Below are 19742 nucleotides of genomic sequence, written 5' to 3'. Positions count from 1 at the left end.
TACATATGTAGCTACTAGTACATATGTAGCTACTACATGTGTAGCTACTACATATGGTGTAGCTACTACATATGATGTATCTACTACATATGTAGCTACTACATACGTAGCTACTACACGCGTAGCTACTACATGTGTAGCTACCAGTACATATGTAGCTACTACATGTGTAGCTACTACATATGATGTAGCTACTACTATATACGTAGCTACTACACATGTAGCTACTACATATGTAACTACAACACACGTAGCTACTACATACGTAGGTACTACATATGTGTAGTAGCTACTACATGTGTAGCTACTACATATGATGTAGCTACTACTATATACGTAGCTACTACACATGTAGCTACTACATATGTAGCTACTACTACATATGATGTAGCTACTACTATATACGTAGCTACTGCACATGTAGCTACTACATATGTAGCTACTACTACATATGAGGTAGCTACTACATATGTAGCTACTACTACATATGATGTAGCTACTACATAGTAGCTACTACATATGATGTAGCTACTACACATATGATGTAGCTACTACTATATACGTAGCTACTACACATGTAGCTACTACAAATGTAGCTACTACTACATATGATGTAGCTACTACATAGTAGCTACTACATATGATGTAGCTACTACATGTGATGTAGCTACTACACATATGATGTAGCTACTACTATATACGTAGCTACTACACATGTAGATACTACATATGTAGCTACTACTACATATGATGTAGCTACTTTTACTAGGAGGATAATCCGGTACTGGTGGAAAGGCAGCAGGGGCAGCCACGTGCTGCAGCGGGTACTCAACATTTCCCAAGCTCTGCGGTCCTCTGTACCTTGAGATGCTTTCGGCCTGTTTTGTTTGAAAAAGCGTTTATATGTGTGGGAGGAAAGCGAAGCGCCCGGAGAAAACCCGCCAATGCGAGAGGGGGAAACACTCTATCCTCAGAGAGATGCAACAGGGGGAGTCCACATGTTGATGTACTGCCTTCTGCTGGCAACTCCTCGACTCCCGCGGGAAGGAAGTTTGACAACATTCGTGCGATCCACCATCCCTGCCCTCCACAGTACATCACTCGCAGAGACAAAGGAGCACGTGGACCATGGAACAAGCACAGCTCAGAGACATCATATTCGATCTTTAACAAAACGAGTTAATTGACTTGGGCAGGGCACATCGCTGGATGGGATTATGGCCAATGGACGAGCCTGGTGACAGAATGGCAGTCAAAGGAGAAAATCTGTCTGGAGATGGAACTGTGAGAGATGCAGAGATGAGAGCCACTGACGGGCATCAGAGCGATGGACGGTAGCATCACGGAGCCGTGGGGGCTGGCGACAACTTGGGGAGGTCTCCATCCAGCAGTGGATAGACAACGGTTTATCCGTTACTGAGAACGACGAAGCATGGACGCAACACCAATTGTGTCACGTTTCGGCGTTCTGGCTTCTTAAGGCCTCGATCGCAATCGCTTCGACGATTTAGACGAGCGCCATTAAGTGTGTAACGGGTTCCGGAGACACTTGTAGAGGTAACTTCTTTATTACAATCCAACAGCACTCCAACAGTCCTGATACTCTGTTACAGCCTAGGTAGACAGCCTAGGTACACAGCCTAGGTACACAGCCTAGATGCACTACTCTAGCTACGCTCTGGAACTCGCCCTCACAAGGACGTAGAGCCAGGAGTTCCAGAGTCCCACCACTGGCCCTCACAGCGTCCCAGGGTCCTCACATGGCTGGTCTTGGGTCTTGGGTCTTGAGCTACAACTGGCCCTGATCGTCCAAGGAGCTCCCCTTTTATGCCTAGTCCCCAACGAGGGTGGAGCCGTGTGCGCCCCCAGATATCCCACAGAGCACACACAGCCCCCCCCCCCCCCCCCCCCCGTTGGTGGCGCCAAGGGGCTTAAGCGTCTGGGCCGCCCGGGAACCCAGCGCCCGGCGCCAAGAGGCTTAAGCGTCTGGGCCGCCTGGGAACCCAGCGCCTGGCGCCAAGAGGCTTAAGCGTCTGGGCCGCCCGGGAACCCAGCGCCTGGCGCCAAGAGGCTTAAGCGTCTGGGCCGCCCGGGAACCCAGCGCCTGGCGCCAAGAGGCTTAAGCGTCTGGGCCGCCTGGGAACCCAGCGCCTGGCGCCAAGGGGCTTAAGCGTCTGGGCCGCCCGGGAACCCAGCGCCTGGCGCCAAGAGGCTTAAGCGTCTGGGCCGCCTGGGAACCCAGCGCCCGGCGCCAAGGGGCCCAAGCGCCTGGGCCGCCCAGGGTCCCAGAGCCCCCCAGCAGCCCCTCCCCCCCCATGTCACTACAAGTGTAAGGGCAACGGTTGCCTTTCTCGTGGATGCCCTGGTCCCTGCCGTAGGAATGTGGATTGTCTACCACTGGAGATGCTTGCGGTAGGGTTCCAACCGCGACGTCTCCCCGACTCGTCTGGATGGAGGAGGCCACGTGGCTCGGAGGTCAGAACCCTGGGTTCGACTCCAGGCAGTGGACAGTGACTAACCGGGGTTCTCCAGTGGAAGTGAGACGATGGTCCCAGCATGGTCACTAATGACTTGGAGAAGAAGAAGAAAGAAAAAACCCCAAACCCCGTAACATTAACTTCAGTTCCGCACATAATGCGCCTAAATTCCAGCTCTGACAATTAAATGTCTGTTTGGCTGCCAAGCGAATATTGCTCTCATATGCAGAGCACGTGGGGGAACGTTTCACCTTCTTGTACTTCCGCATGGCGTTTGCGCGGAGCAAGAGAGCACAGTTGTTTGTTTATGTTGTGAGCCATCCCACGCATCCAGGGAAGCTGAGTGGAGCAATCCACTCGTTACACCAGGGTACACGTGGTTGTGTTGGGGTAGCTGAGTGGAGCAGCCCACTCGTTACACCAGGGTACACGTGGTTGTGTTGGGGTAGCTGAGTGGAGCAGTCCGCTCGTTACACCAGGGTACACGTGGTTGTGTTGGGGTAGCTGAGTGGAGCAGTCCACTCGTTACACCAGGGTACACGTGGTTGTATTGGGGTAGCTGAGTGGAGCAGCCCACTCGTTACACCAGGGTACACGTGGTTGTATTGGGGTAGCTGAGTGGAGTTGTCCATTCGTTACACCAGAGTACACGTGGTTGTGTTGGGGTAGCTGAGTGGAGTTGTCCATTCGTTACACCAGGGTACACGTGGTTGTATTGGGGTAGCTGAGTGGAGCAGTCCACTCGTTACACCAGGGTACACGTGGTTGTGTTGGGGTAGTTGAGTGGAGCAGTCCACTCGTTACACCAGAGTACACGTGGTTGTGTTGGGGTAGCTGAGTGGAGCAGCCCACTCGTTACACCAGGGTGCACGTGGTTGTGTTGGGGTAGCTGAGTGGAGCAGTCCACTCGTTACACCAGGGTACACGTGGTTGTGTTGGGGTAGCTGAGTGGAGCAGCCCACTCGTTACACCAGAGTACACGTGGTTGTGTTGGGGTAGCTGAGTGGAGCAGCCCACTCGTTACACCAGGGTACACGTGGTTGTGTTGGGGTAGCTGAGTGGAGCAGTCCACTCGTTACATCAGAGTACACGTGGTTGTGTTGGGGTAGCTGAGTGGAGCAGTCCACTCGTTACACCAGGGTACACGTGGTTGTGTTGGGGTAGCTGAGTGGAGTAGTCCACTCGTTACACCAGGGTACACGTGGTTGTGTTGGGGTAGCTGAGTGGAGCAGCCCACTCGTTACACCAGGGTACACGTGGTTGTGTTGGGCAGTCATCAGTGACGGTTTGTGCCTCACCGCAATTGCAGTTTGGTGGAGTCTCTGATCTTCGATTTATTGATTAATTATCCCCACCTTCTTCTTCCCTGTGTTGTTGTGTTGCTGTTGTTGTTGTGTTGCTGTTGTGTTGTTGTTGTTGTTTGGAACGCGGTTGAGAGGCGTCCACTGTCGTCGGGGCAGCAGAGGGAGGCCATGGCCTTCCCTTCGTCGGCCCTGCAAGGGGCAAGTGCTGCCCCCGACCGCGTGGACCAGAGGTCACTTGCCAGGACCTCAGAGGCAGCTCTACGGCATCCGCTTCCGTGGACCCTTCTCAGCGCCACCGCCCTCAGCGGGAGATCCGAACGCCGCTTCAGTTCGCGACGCGACGCCGATAGCGCACTCGGGTTGGGGGTTGTGGGGGGGGTGTAGGAGGGAGGAAACTACCGCGCAAAAATAAAATAAAAACCTTTAAAACACCTTCAGGATAATGCGATGGCACGAGCGCTTACGATGCATCAGCCTAACATCACTCTCCCCCCCTCTCCCCCCGTTTTTTTTCTCCTTTCCCTGGCCACGTGTGCGCACAGTCAATTACTGTCAACGCCACTGAATGGCCGGCGCTTCAGTAACAGAATCCCTTCGGCTTAGTTGAGGTCTCCGAGTCTAAAGACCCTCTTAATGACGATAATTACTGTATCGCTTTAAAGGACGCTGCTGTGGTGGCTTCACGGAAATCTCTTGGAAACCCCTTAACCTGTCGATCCTTCAGATGCCGGGTGTTGAACCTATGCTCAAAGAGTTTGCCTGAGATCTTCTCTTGCTGTCGCTGCTGCTGCTGTTGCCTGGCGATCATTGGTGCTTTGACAATAAATGTTGCGGTGTAGATGGGCTGATGGCGGGTATATTGTCTTTTAGAGCACTCCTTGAATGTATTTCTACAATGGTAACCAAAACAATGTATATCCCACAGCCCTCTGTTTACAAACTCGCTGCCAGAAATCCGAGGCGCTCTCTCACCCCTGTGTCAGCGATGGCTGTTGTTTGTCCATACTTCACCACGCTGGTCAATGTGTAATGACCATACTTCACCACGCTGGTCAATGTGTAATGACCATACTTCACCACGCTGGTCAATGTATAATGTCCACACTTCACCACGCTGGTCAATGTGTAATGTCCACACTTCACCACGCTGGTCAATGTGTAATGACCATACTTCACCACGCTGGTCAATGTGTAATGTCCACACTTCACCACGCTGGTCAATGTGTAATGACCATACTTCACCACGCTGGTCAATGTGTAATGTCCACACTTCACCACGCTGGTCAATGTGTAATGACCATACTTCACCACGCTGGTCAATGTGTAATGACCATACTTCACCACGCTGGTCAATGTGTAATGACCATACTTCACCACGCTGGTCAATGTGTAATGTCCATACTTCACCACGCTGGTCAATGTGTAATGACCATACTTCACCACGCTGGTCAATGCGTAATGACCATACTTCACCACGCTGGTCAATGTGTAATGACCATACTTCACCACGCTGGTCAATGTGTAATGACCATACTTCACCACGCTGGTCAATGTGTAATGACCATACTTCACCACGCTGGTCAATGTGTAATGACCATACTTCACCACGCTGGTCAATGTGTAATGACCATACTTCACCACGCTGGTCAATGTGTAATGACCATACTTCACCACGCTGGTCAATGTGTAATGACCATACTTCACCACGCTGGTCAATGTGTAATGACCATACTTCACCACGCTGGTCAATGTGTAATGTCCATAATTCACCACGCTGGTCAATGTGTAATGTCCACACTTCACCACGCTGGTCAATGTGTAATGACAATACTTCACCACGCTGGTCAATGTGGAATGACCATACTTCACCACGCTGGTCAATGTGTAATGACCATACTTCACCACGCTGGTCAATGTGTAATGTCCATAATTCACCACGCTGGTCAACGCATAATGACCATACTTCACCACGCTGGTCAATGCGTAATGTCCATACTTCACCACGCTGGTCAATGTGTAATGACCATACTTCACCACGCTGGTCAATGTGTAATGACCATACTTCACCACGCTGGTCAATGTGTAATGACCATACTTCACCACGCTGGTCAATGTGTAATGTCCATACTTCACCACGCTGGTCAAAGTGTAATGACCACACTTCACCACGCTGGTCAATGTGTAATGACCACACTTCACCACGCTGGTCAATGTGTAATGACCACACTTCACCACGCTGGTCAATGTGTAATGACCACACTTCACCACGCTGGTCAATGTGTAATGACCACACTTCACCACGCTGGTCAATGTGTAATGACCACACTTCACCACGCTGGTCAATGTGTAATGTCCACACTTCACCACGCTGGTCAATGTGTAATGACCACACTTCACCACGCTGGTCAATGTGTAATGACCATACTTCACCACGCTGGTCAATGTGTAATGACCATACTTCACCACGCTGGTCAATGTGTAATGACCACACTTCACCACGCTGGTCAATGTGTAATGACCATACTTCACCACGCTGGTCAATGTGTAATGACCACACTTCACCACGCTGGTCAATGTGTAATGACCACACTTCACCACGCTGGTCAATGTGTAATGACCATACTTCACCACGCTGGTCAATGTGTAATGACCACACTTCACCACGCTGGTCAATGTGTAATGACCACACTTCACCACGCTGGTCAATGTGTAATGACCACACTTCACCACGCTGGTCAATGTGTAATGACCACACTTCACCACGCTGGTCAATGTGTAATGACCACACTTCACCACGCTGGTCAATGTGTAATGTCCACACTTCACCACGCTGGTCAATGTGTAATGACCACACTTCACCACGCTGGTCAATGTGTAATGACCATACTTCACCACGCTGGTCAATGTGTAATGACCATACTTCACCACGCTGGTCAATGTGTAATGACCACACTTCACCACGCTGGTCAATGTGTAATGACCATACTTCACCACGCTGGTCAATGTGTAATGTCCACACTTCACCACGCTGGTCAATGTGTAATGACCACACTTCACCACGCTGGTCAATGTGTAATGACCATACTTCACCACGCTGGTCAATGTGTAATGACCATACTTCACCACGCTGGTCAATGTGTAATGTCCATACTTCACCACGCTGGTCAAAGTGTAATGACCACACTTCACCACGCTGGTCAATGTGTAATGACCACACTTCACCACGCTGGTCAATGTGTAATGACCACACTTCACCACGCTGGTCAATGTGTAATGACCACACTTCACCACGCTGGTCAATGTGTAATGACCACACTTCACCACGCTGGTCAATGTGTAATGACCACACTTCACCACGCTGGTCAATGTGTAATGTCCACACTTCACCACGCTGGTCAATGTGTAATGACCACACTTCACCACGCTGGTCAATGTGTAATGACCATACTTCACCACGCTGGTCAATGTGTAATGACCATACTTCACCACGCTGGTCAATGTGTAATGACCACACTTCACCACGCTGGTCAATGTGTAATGACCATACTTCACCACGCTGGTCAATGTGTAATGACCACACTTCACCACGCTGGTCAATGTGTAATGACCACACTTCACCACGCTGGTCAATGTGTAATGACCATACTTCACCACGCTGGTCAATGTGTAATGACCACACTTCACCACGCTGGTCAATGTGTAATGACCACACTTCACCACGCTGGTCAATGTGTAATGACCACACTTCACCACGCTGGTCAATGTGTAATGACCACACTTCACCACGCTGGTCAATGTGTAATGACCACACTTCACCACGCTGGTCAATGTGTAATGTCCACACTTCACCACGCTGGTCAATGTGTAATGACCACACTTCACCACGCTGGTCAATGTGTAATGACCATACTTCACCACGCTGGTCAATGTGTAATGACCATACTTCACCACGCTGGTCAATGTGTAATGACCACACTTCACCACGCTGGTCAATGTGTAATGACCATACTTCACCACGCTGGTCAATGTGTAATGTCCACACTTCACCACGCTGGTCAATGTGTAATGACCACACTTCACCACGCTGGTCAATGTGTAATGACCATACTTCACCACGCTGGTCAATGTGTAATGACCATACTTCACCACGCTGGTCAATGTGTAATGTCCATACTTCACCACGCTGGTCAATGTGTAATGACCACACTTCACCACGCTGGTCAATGTGTAATGTCCATACTTCACCACGCTGGTCAATGTGTAATGACCACACTTCACCACGCTGGTCAATGTGTAATGACCATACTTCACCACGCTGGTCAATGTGTAATGTCCATACTTCACCACGCTGGTCAATGTGTAATGACCACACTTCACCACGCTGGTCAATGTGTAATGACCATACTTCACCACGCTGGTCAATGTGTAATGACCACACTTCACCACGCTGGTCAATGTGTAATATCCACACTTCACCACGCTGGTCAATGTGTAATGACCATACTTCACCACGCTGGTCAATGTGTAATGTCCATACTTCACCACGCTGGTCAATGTGTAATGACCACACTTCACCACGCTGGTCAATGCGTAATGACCATACTTCACCACGCTGGTCAATGTGTAATGACCATACTTCACCACGCTGGTCAATGTGTAATGACCATACTTCACCACGCTGGCCAGCGCAGGCTTGCGAATGCGGAGGTTTACAGGACCGCTTCAGCTCTTTACCCGTCGCTGAAGTCTGCCGTTGCTTGGTTGGGTTCGCGGTGTGGTCTGTGAACCATTGCTCCGTAAAATCCTTGTTTTCCTTGAACGAAATGCTGAAAATGTTTCACCAGGAAGCATCAAAACAAACCTCAAGTGGCATGAGCCATCTCATTCCTCAACCGGTGCTCTCAACGCCAGTAACACGTGGTCGCGGCAGCCCTGCAATTGCCTGCTCGCAGGGTACGTTGGCCTACTCCTCCCCTCTTGCCAGGCATCTAAGAAGAGACGGGAGGCCCCACACTTTGCCAACACCGCACCCGTCCCTACTGCTGGGAGGCGCGACGATTTAACAAACTCCCACCACCGCTTCGACCGGATCGACGACCACGTGACCTGCAAGTTCGTGCGGTGTGCCGACCGCTCCGTGACATGGAGCGATGTTCTAGATAACGACCTTCGTCATGTACCCGAGTTATTGTGCGTTGCGTGCACGAAATCAATCGTGGGGTTTAAACAACAAAACGTATTCACGTCTAAAAGCACGGGCCGAAAGCACAGCTTACCATCATCATATCATAGTCGTCGTCGTTAATACAACCCACGATGCTTTAACACCAAGAACAACAAAAAACATCCACAATGTTTGAGGCCATTTGCTCTTCTCCTCTGCCAGCGGGAACTGTGGAGCGGCTCAGTGGGAGTGTGAACGATTATTTGACGCGTCGGACGCAACATTTCCCAACGCGTTCAACTCTCTCTTTGTAAACTTCCACACAATCGTCGCTGTGAACAGCGTCGCTTTCAAAAGGAGCACCAAATATAACATAAGGCAAGGGGACGTTCGTCATCGGACTTAGCGGCGAGGACAGAGGGGATGCCGAGAGCCGGAGGCCGTCACTTTACACCCTCATCGAAACCATCTCATTTGTCTGTGAAATGTTTGCTCTGCGGTGACCTGCTCTCCGAAAACGTGATTTTTTAAACACGCGTGAACTTGACGTGGTTGTATTGAGTTGTGCATCGTTTCCCACACTCCAGTCCTTGCAAACTGGAGGGAGACTGACTTAACAGCGTTTGAAAGAATGTGAACGTGTCCTGCCCGTCACAGCTGCTGCTGCTGCCGCCGCCGCCGCCGAACACAATCGTGTTTAACACAATAATGTTGAACACAATCACGTTTAACACAATCATGTTGAACACAACCATGTTTAACACAATCATGTTGAACACAATCATGTTGAACGCAATCATGTTGAACACAATCATGTTTAACACAATCATGTTGAACACAATCATGTTGAACACAATCATGTTTAACACAATCATGTTGAACACAATCATGTTGAACACAATCATGGTGAACACAATCATGTTGAACACAATCATGTTGAACACAACCATGTTTAACACAATCATGTTTAACACAATCATGTTGAACACAATCATGTTGAACACAATCATGTTGAACACAACCATGTTTAACACAATCATGTTTAACACAAACATGTTGAACACAATCATGTTGAACACAATCATGTTGAACACAATCATGTTGAACACAATCATGTTGAACACAACCATGTTTAACACAATCATGTTGAACACAATCATGTTGAACACAACCATGTTTAACACAATCATGTTGAACACAATCATGTTGAACACAATCATGTTGAACACAACCATGTTTAACACAACCATGTTTAACACAATCATGTTGAACACAATCATGTTGAACACAATCATGTTGAACACAATCATGTTGAACACAACCATGTTTAACACAACCATGTTTAACACAACCATGTTGAACACAATCATGTTGAACACAATCATGTTTAACACAATCATGTTGAACACAATCATGTTTAACACAATCATGTTGAACACAATCATGTTTAACACAATCATGTTTAACACAATCATGTTGAACACAATCATGTTGAACACAACCATGTTTAACACAATAATGTTTAACACAATCATGTTTAACACAATCATGTTGAACACAATCATGTTTAACACAATCATGTTGAACACAATCATGTTGAACACAACCATGTTTAACACAATCATGTTTAACACAATCATGTTGAACACAATCATGTTGAACACAATCATGTTGAACACAATCATGTTTAACACAAACATGTTGAACACAATCATGTTGAACACAATCATGTTGAACACAATCATGTTGAACACAACCATGTTTAACACAACCATGTTTAACACAATCATGTTGAACACAATCATGTTGAACACAATCATGTTGAACACAACCATGTTTAACACAACCATGTTTAACACAACCATGTTGAACACAATCATGTTGAACACAATCATGTTGAACACAATCACGTTGAACACAATCATGTTTAACACAATCATGTTGAACACAATCATGTTTAACACAATCATGTTTAACACAATCATGTTGAACACAATCATGTTGAACACAACCATGTTTAACACAATAATGTTTAACACAATCATTTTTAACACAATCATGTTTAACACAATCATGTTGAACACAATCATGTTGAACACAACCATGTTTAACACAATCATGTTTAACACAATCATGTTGAACACAATCATGTTTAACACAATCATGTTGAACACAATCATGTTCAACACAACCATGTTGAACACAATCATGTTTAACACAATCACGTTTAACACAATCACGTTTAACACAATGTTTAACACAATCATGTTGAACACAATCATGATGAACACAATCATGTTGAACACAATCATGTTGAACACAACAATGTTGAACACAACCATGTTTAACACAATCATATTTAACACAATCGTGTTGAACACAATCATGTTGAACACAATCATGTTTAACACAATCACGTTTAACACAATCATGTTTAACACAATCATGTTTAACACAATCATGTTTAACACAATCGTGTTGAACACAACAATGTTGAACACAATCATGTTTAACACAATCATATTTAACACAATCGTGTTGAACACAATCATGTTTAACACAATCACGTTTAACACAATCACGTTTAACACAATCATAGTTTAACACAATCATGTTTAACACAATCATGTTTAACCCAATCATGTTTAACACAACAATGTTTAACACAATTATGTTTAACACAACCATGTTTAACACAATCACGTTTAACACAATCACGTTTAACACAATCATGTTTAACACAATCATGTTTAACACAACCACGTTTAACACAATCATGTTTAACACAACCATGTTTAACACAACCACGTTTAACACAATCATGTTTAACACAATCACGTTTAACACAATCATGTTTAACACAATCATGTTTAACACAACCACGTTTAACACAATCATGTTTAACACAACCATGTTTAACACAATCACGTTTAACACAATCATGTTTAACACAACACGTTTAACACAATCATGTTTAACACAATCATGTTTAACACAACCACGTTTAACACAATCATATTTAACACAATCATGTTGAACACAATCATATTTAACACAATCATATTTAACACAATCATATTTAACACAATCATGTTTAACACAATCATGTTTAATCCCTAGTAATGGGCTTTCGCGACCAATATTACCCAAAACAGAGGTTTTTGGGTAAGATCGCGTAAATATGAATGTGTCGTTAAACCCGCCACCACTCTACACAGCCAATTAGTACGTGACAAAACTTACTAATGCCACAAACACTCACTAACTGGCTGTGTCGGGTGCCGGCGGGTTGAACGACACATTTATATTTACGCGATCTAACCCAAGAACCTCTACTATGGACAATCATGCTGATAAGCGTGACAGCATCTACGAGTGGCTACAACTTGTCTTGACGTTGCGGTGCTTGCATCGTTGTGCCTCGTGAAGAAACTTATCAACCAGTGAATACTTCACAATCATTGGACGAGAATAATTTCGTTGACTTGTGTATTGTTTTTGTTGTTGTAATTTTACGTCCATCGAGGACTCCCATGCGGCATAACGAGAGCATTGCTCCTCTCTTCGTGCGATCTGTCAGGTCGGAAGTTGGCCGGCATTGATTCTAGCGAGCCTGACGCTGCTGATGAGACACTGGGTGTTGAAACCAGTCCAGAGTGGTGCGTTGGTCGGGAAACAATGCAGCTGCAATTACCCAACTCCCGGAACGTGGCTGTGTGGCTGATGGGTTTTGCTACGAGTATTGTGTATTGCGTCAAGAGACAGTTTTGTGAATAACGATGTATGGATGTTGAACTTCTTTCGCACCGTACGCATTCAAACCGTGCTCATCGGGGGTGTGGGGCGAAGGACAACAAAACTAAAACACGCAAAAAGCAGTCCGCGTAGCTTCGGCGGTGTCTTCGCATTTATTATGTATGAAGGAAATGGAACAAGAGCTGAAAAGTGCGCCAAGAAGCGCAGGGGAGGTGCACGCCTGTGATGACTGCGGCACCGAGAGACAGAAAACGGAGCAGCACACGGATCAGAAGACGCGCGCCAAGTTTGGAGACATCGAATCGAGTTTTGAGAAAAGTGTGCTTGGCAGCATAGGTCTCGAGAGGGGCTGTGATGGGATGATAACAATCGCGCAATTAGTGGTGAGCACACTGAACTATGAACCTCGGACACCTGAGTTCGGCTTCCAGCCACGGCTAACACCAACGGTGAGTGTACCTCGATCGGCCATCGGCACTCCCCCCACACCCTCCCTTCCCACCCCGGCCTCCGACTTGACCAACGTGGTCAAGTATGGTCGAGCAACTGTTTCAGTGGCCGACCGGAGCCCGCAACGAGGAAGGCTCTCATCCAGCAGCGGATTGACAACTGGGGGCTGCGAATTATTAACCTTGTTTTAAAAAAAAATCTGCATCTGATTATCTTTTCCACGATACATTCAAAAAATATATATGTGCGTGGAAAAATAGGGCGGTGGTGGGGGCGGGGGGTGGGGTGAAGAAGAAACATCACAAAGCCTTCTCCGGTTTCAAACCCACGTCCCCCGCTCGCTGCGGGAGCGGCTGTGTGCGCGTGTTGGGGGAGGGGAGTGGAGGGGGGCTGAGACAATGGCGCATTGCGCCGAGATGTCGCGTTCTGCAAAGTGGAATGTCCCTGTGCGCGACGCGGCGGCGTTCGTCATCTGGGATCCTGTCCACTTCTGAACCACGGACAATAACGGTGGGGGGTGGGGGGGGTGAGGGGTGGGGGGGTAACTCATCCAAGCGGTGCCCCCAGGCTCATGACTCTAAGAGGGCATCTCTCACAAAAGGCACGGTCACGATCATTTCTCTTCCCGACGGCCGATTAACAATGGGCAATGTATGGGGAAAGGGATAAAACTATGTCCATGCAGTAACCGATGTTATTGTTTATTATAATGCGATTTCTCCAGAACGCGGTGCTCTTCAGGGACGCAACTACCCTCGTGCGAAGAGCACACGGACTGTACTGCATACTACTGCATACTACTGCTTACATACTGCATACTACTGCATACATACTGCTTACATACTGCATACTACTGCATACATACTGCATACATACTGCATACTACTGCATACATACTGCATACTACTGCATACATACTGCATACTACTGCATACATACTGCATACTTCAGGGACGCAACTACCCACGTGCGAAGAGCACACGGACTGTACTGCATACTACTGCATACATACTGCATACTACTGCATACATACTGCATACTACTGCATACATACTGCATACATACTGCATACTACTGCATACATAATGCATACTACTGCATACATACTGCATATATGCTGCATACATACTGCATACTACTGCATGCATACTGCATACTACTGCATACATACTGCATACTGCAACATTATTGGCAGAACCTCGGACGACTGGCACGGCCCCGGATTGGGGGCCCTCATTCTCCTCTGCTGCCTCCACAGAGGCCCCTTCCCCACAGCCGTCCGTGCTGTCGACTCCCTGCACAAGTCTCAAGTCCAGGCTCAAGGCCTTTGCTCTTCTCTTCTGCCTGTGACTGCCCCCCCACCCTCTCTCTCCCCACATAACAACACCCCACCACTGCTTCTCTACAAGCGTCGAGATGTGCCGGCACATTTAGTCGCCATGTAAATCCACATTGCATTGTAAAGTGTCTTTCTTGCTGGCCCTGATGCAAAAAAAAACACTTCCACGTTCCTATGACAGCATCCCGTCTATCCATATGATGACCACGTAGTTTCATATCCCACACAATCAGTTTTTGTATGTATTTTTACAACCCTCAAGCGATATAGGTGATTGAACCTCTGGCCGGGATGTGAACCCACAAGCTTCCGATTGGAAGCCGAGTGTGGACCAACTGGGCCTCGTGACCAGACGAGCTGTACACCCACGAAGCGCTGCGTGTGCTTCGTGTGCTTCGTGCGTGTACACAGGTCATGAAAACAGTTGTCTCAAGTGTCAAACTGTCTCCCTGCTCTCGTGAGCAGTGGGGGCATCGGTTACTGAGATGCGAGGTGGCCATGAGATGGAAGTATACCAATGGATACTTGAATCCGTCTGTGCAGTGTTCGCTTTGAGTGTCGTTCGCTCATATAGGTGGTGGCTCGGCTGTCTATGAGGGACTCCAATTTCTTCCCACATGAAGCCACGTGGACTGAAAATAATGATAATTTAACACGTCGGCTTTCGCGACCAATATTATTCATAATGAAGGTTTTTGGGTTACATCGCGTTATTTATAAATGTGTCGTAACCCTCCACCACCCGACAGGGCCAACCAGTAAAACATGATCTTGATTCACTCTTCAACACACCGGTGGGCTAAAGTAGTAAACTATTTGTTTTTTGTAAACGTGACACATTTTTTACTGTTTGGCCGTGTCGGGTGGTGGAGGGTTACGACACATTTATAAATAACGCGATCTGACCCAAAAACCTTCATTATTAATAATATTGGTCGATGTAGCGGTGGCGCACTCTGGTTGGCGCACTGTGCTCTGCAGTCGGTGGCCCGAGTAGAATGTCCCTTCCAGGGCTCACAACGGTGGCGAGGGCTCTCCGATTCGGGCAAAGCGCTCCCCTCCTTCACCAGCCCGCACTCACCAACACGGTGACGTGTGGACAAGCAACCCCTCTGACCGACACGGCATGGGTAGGCCTTCATCTAGCAGTGGATTAAGAAAGGGTTGTAAATATACTTTTCCCTATTTTATTATTACAATGTCCCCCCCCCCCCCCGCCATAAATATACAGGGAGTATGAAAATACTGAAACGCAGTCTTCTAAGTGTATATTTGAGCCAATTGGGTCCAGATGATTAGATGAAATGCTAACTCAATTGTATTTTTCTTCCTCGGGGTAATTTTAATTCCCTTATTCTTGGGATTACACACACGCGTGTAAGCGAACACACGCACGCGCACACAGCGTAAATACAATAAAGCGTAGCCTGGAATGTGAATTCATTATTACTCATTACCGCAGACTCACCTGAGCCAAAAAGCATCTATCCTTATCCGGGCGCTGGGCACTCCACAGGCCGTCTACATTTTCATAGGCCTCTCGAGTGAACGGAACGAGTTCGGACGACGTTGGCCACGTTCACCGCTTGGAACGCGTCCATCGGGGCCAGCCGCAGCACTAGGATTTCTCGCGTGGAGTTGCAGGATGATCTATTGGCAGCTACTTTGAAACTTGCGATACATTTTGGATGTCCCGCATACCTCTGCAATTCCATTACACGAGACGCTTCAGGAAATTGTCTGGACGGGGAGTTGTCTCGGCTATGTGATGAGGGCGTGGAACCTATCCGACCCGCGGGCCAGAAACGACCAGCGACTTCACTTCACACAGCCCGTGACGTCACTTCACAGGGCCCGTGACGTCACTTCACAGGGCACGTGACGTCACTTCACATGACCCGTGACTTCACTTCACATGACCCGTGACGTCACTTCACAGGGCCCATGACTTCACTTCACACGGCCCGTGACGTCACTTCACACGGCCCGTGACGTCACTTCGCACGGCCCGTGACGTCACTTCACACGACTCGTGACGTCACTTCGCATGACCCGTGACGTCACTTCACACGGCCCGTGACGTCACTTCACACGACCCGTGACGTCACTTCACACGACTCGTGACGTCACTTCACAGGGACCGTAACGTCACTTCACACGGCCCGAGACATCATTTGATATGACCCATGGCCACATGAGGCCTACCACTTCAAAAAGGGCCTGCACACACCATTTACATCACTGCAAGCATCTTGGCCGCAGTAATCGGGTCATCATCATTATCATCATCAACAGCCCTTGTCAATCCACTGCTGGATGAAAACCAGGAGACAAGTTGGAGCAATGAGATCGGTTCATGTACAGGAGTGAGACAAAATCCCGCCTTCTGGGCTGGATCAGCTTCACGACAATTATCGTTTTCTCCTCCAAACAGCCGGACAGATCTAATGCATTGGTTGACAAATGTTTACAAATCTACAAACTGAATGACTGCCAAACATAACGATGCAGGACCCTCTTGCGAAATGCCTCTTGAGACTCAGTAAATCTCAGCCGGGTAAACAAATCATTTGCCATTTTAGAAGTTCCGAGAAAGAGTTAACGGATAAAAAAGAGAGAAATGTTTGAACCGAGGCAGCACACAACGTGGCATTACTTTGCGGTGGGAGCCGCGAGTTGTCAATTCGAGTGGAAGTAGGCAGGGGATTTTATGAGAGCTCTGGGAGGATTGCGGGGGGCTCTGTGGGGCACATCGCAGACATTTTTCAACCGAAGGGCATACGCGGAATCATCAACGCACGCACGCACGCACGCACGGAGACGTTCGTGCCAGAAAATCTAGCCTCGGTCCGAAGCCTCGTTTGTGCCTACGCCGACTGAAAACCCAAAGTTTCCACACTTAAACATTTCAAAAGGTGGGGGAGGGGCTGGTGCAACATTAAGCGTAAACAAAGTTAGGGAAATTACTGGGCACGGACGATCCATATGCAGCGCATTACCCTAGCGTGCGCGCGTGTGTGTGTGTACACGCTGGTGTGACGGCTTCGGGTTCTGTGTGTCGGCTTCAGGTTCTGTGTGACGGCTTCAGGTTCTGTGTGACGGCTTCAGGTTCTGCCGGCGAGCGTTATTTATTTATTTACTGAGAGCAACGACCGCGCGCCCCGCGAGCTCCGAGCGAGGACCCCGAGCAGGTGACGCGGCGCACGTGCGCCACCAGCAGTCGCGGTGCCTTGAAAAAGAAACACATCGATATTTATTTACGTGAACATTACATGCTGCTGGAGCACAACCAACCCCCAACCCCCTCCCCCTCTTTTCTTCCCCTTTCTCTCTCAAAGTTTAAACTTTCGCAAATTGCTCGACTTATTTATTTTGGCGATAATTCATTGCTCTTGTATTCGGTTGTTGAGTCGCATATTACAATTGCCCATTTAAATGTTTGTCGTTGTTGTTGCCGCTGCTTTGAAGCTGCGTTTTGGGGGGCCCACCCCTCCCCCCCCCCCTATTTTTTGGACGTTTTGTCATCTGGTAATATTTTTGTGTTTAAAGACAATTCCCACCGCAATATGTCAAGGCCTATTTCCACTTATTTAGCCCTCGGGGGCTGCAGGATGGTGTGGTTGCCCGAGCCATGCCACATCACCTGAAGAAACGTGCGTCAGTGGTAATTGTCCTAAAATCAAAAGAACAAAAAATCCAACGCATCGCGCGAGGTTACATGGAAGGAACACGATAATAATAATATGAAAAACAAAACAAAAATGATAATGGCTTCCACAGACGTTGACATTGGCCAAAAAGAAACCGCAGGGTCCTGCTTCCGCGGACCGCCCTGTAAACACGTTTAAAGAGAAGCGCGCAGCACCACCACCGCCACCACCGCCACCACCGCCACCGCCACCACCACCACCACCGCCACCACCGCCGCCACCACCGCCACCACCGCCACCACCACCACCACCACCGCCACCACCACCACCATCACCACCACCACCACCGCCACCACCACCACCGCCGCCACAGCCACCACCACCACCACCACCACCGCCACCACCACCACCACCACCACCACCGCCGCCACAGCCACCACCGCCACCACCGCCACCACCACCACCACCACCGCCACCACCACCACCATCACCACCACCACCACCACCGCCACCACCGCCACCACCACCACCGCCGTGTCCGTTTCACAGCGGCGGGGCCTCCGTGCAAGCTCTCCGCGGGCGGGGATTGGTTAGTAGCTCAGCTTATTGGAGATTATATTGAGTATATTGATTATATTGATGTAGTTTATATTTTAGTTTTTTATCGGTTCACTATATTAGTGTTTTTTCAATTAACTTTATTTTTTATTATTATTTTCTATCTACGTGACTTTAGCGAAAGAACCAAAGATTACGAGCACATACGCCCAGACACCCAACTCACAATACGACACGGAGACACAGACCCACTCGCCAAGCGAGGTGCAATTTGAGGTCACGTGAAGTGTTGAAGGCTGGCATGAGGGTCTTTATGAGTTGACTGACTGAGATGACTGACAGATGCACCACCTGTGCTCCACACTGTGCCAACGTGCCGCGCTTTAACCGCCCGGCGCTCCGCTCATCATTGCGAGCGTCGCTCCTCAGCCCTCCGAAGCTGGAGGGTGACAGCCTCCAACTGCCCAGTAGCGTCCTTCACGAGCCTCCTCCACAGAGGCCAATCTTGACACCGTTGTCATCGGTAACTCCAATCAGCTCCAAATCCGCCGGTAGCACATCAACTCACGACTTCTAGCCCTCCTCTATCCAGCCAAACAAAAGCTGCTTGGGCCAGCGGTGGCTGGGCATGCGAGCTGCGTAAGCCAGCCGACGTTGTAGCCTCGCCTGCCGGATGAGCTCACTCACTCGACCGTGTTTCAGATCTTTCAGAGATCAATGAGATCCTCACACAAACCAGCCGGGTTAACCACAAGATGAATCATAGGCAGGCCATCCTGAATGTTTCAAGCTGGTGTATGAGCAATGGGGCAGCTGTGGAGAGAGTGCTGGAGCTCCTGTACCTGGCTTGACAGTGGAGGCCCTACCACGACTCACTTGACCACCGTTATCTTCATTGCCTGGGTAACGCTGCGTAGACTCTTGCTTGGCCGATCGCTTCAAACGAAGTTCCGGAGAGTCTTGGCAACAATCATGCCCAATCTTCTCTCTGACACACACACACAAGCACAAAGATCCCCCGTACAGGCCTAACATACTTTTGGG

The 19742-nt window shown here is 48.4% G+C and overlaps 1 protein-coding gene across 1 annotated transcript; it reads right to left on the bottom strand.

The window, feature by feature from the left end:
• Positions 1–18371: 18371 nt before the first annotated feature.
• On the bottom strand, positions 18372–18677 carry LOC133355535 (uncharacterized; the record flags this gene model as incomplete). Its single annotated transcript, XM_061572876.1, has 1 exon — positions 18372–18677. A coding segment is annotated over one exon (306 nt), but the record flags the coding sequence as incomplete, so codon positions are not given.
• Positions 18678–19742: the final 1065 nt, after the last annotated feature.

Source organism: Lethenteron reissneri, chromosome 51 (assembly GCF_015708825.2).
Source record: "Lethenteron reissneri isolate LAM-NWPU_2019-01 chromosome 51, ASM1570882v1, whole genome shotgun sequence".
Taxonomy (NCBI): domain Eukaryota; kingdom Metazoa; phylum Chordata; class Hyperoartia; order Petromyzontiformes; family Petromyzontidae; genus Lethenteron; species Lethenteron reissneri.
Note: the sequence above shows the minus strand (reverse complement) of the source record. Positions and strands in the feature narration are given on the sequence as shown.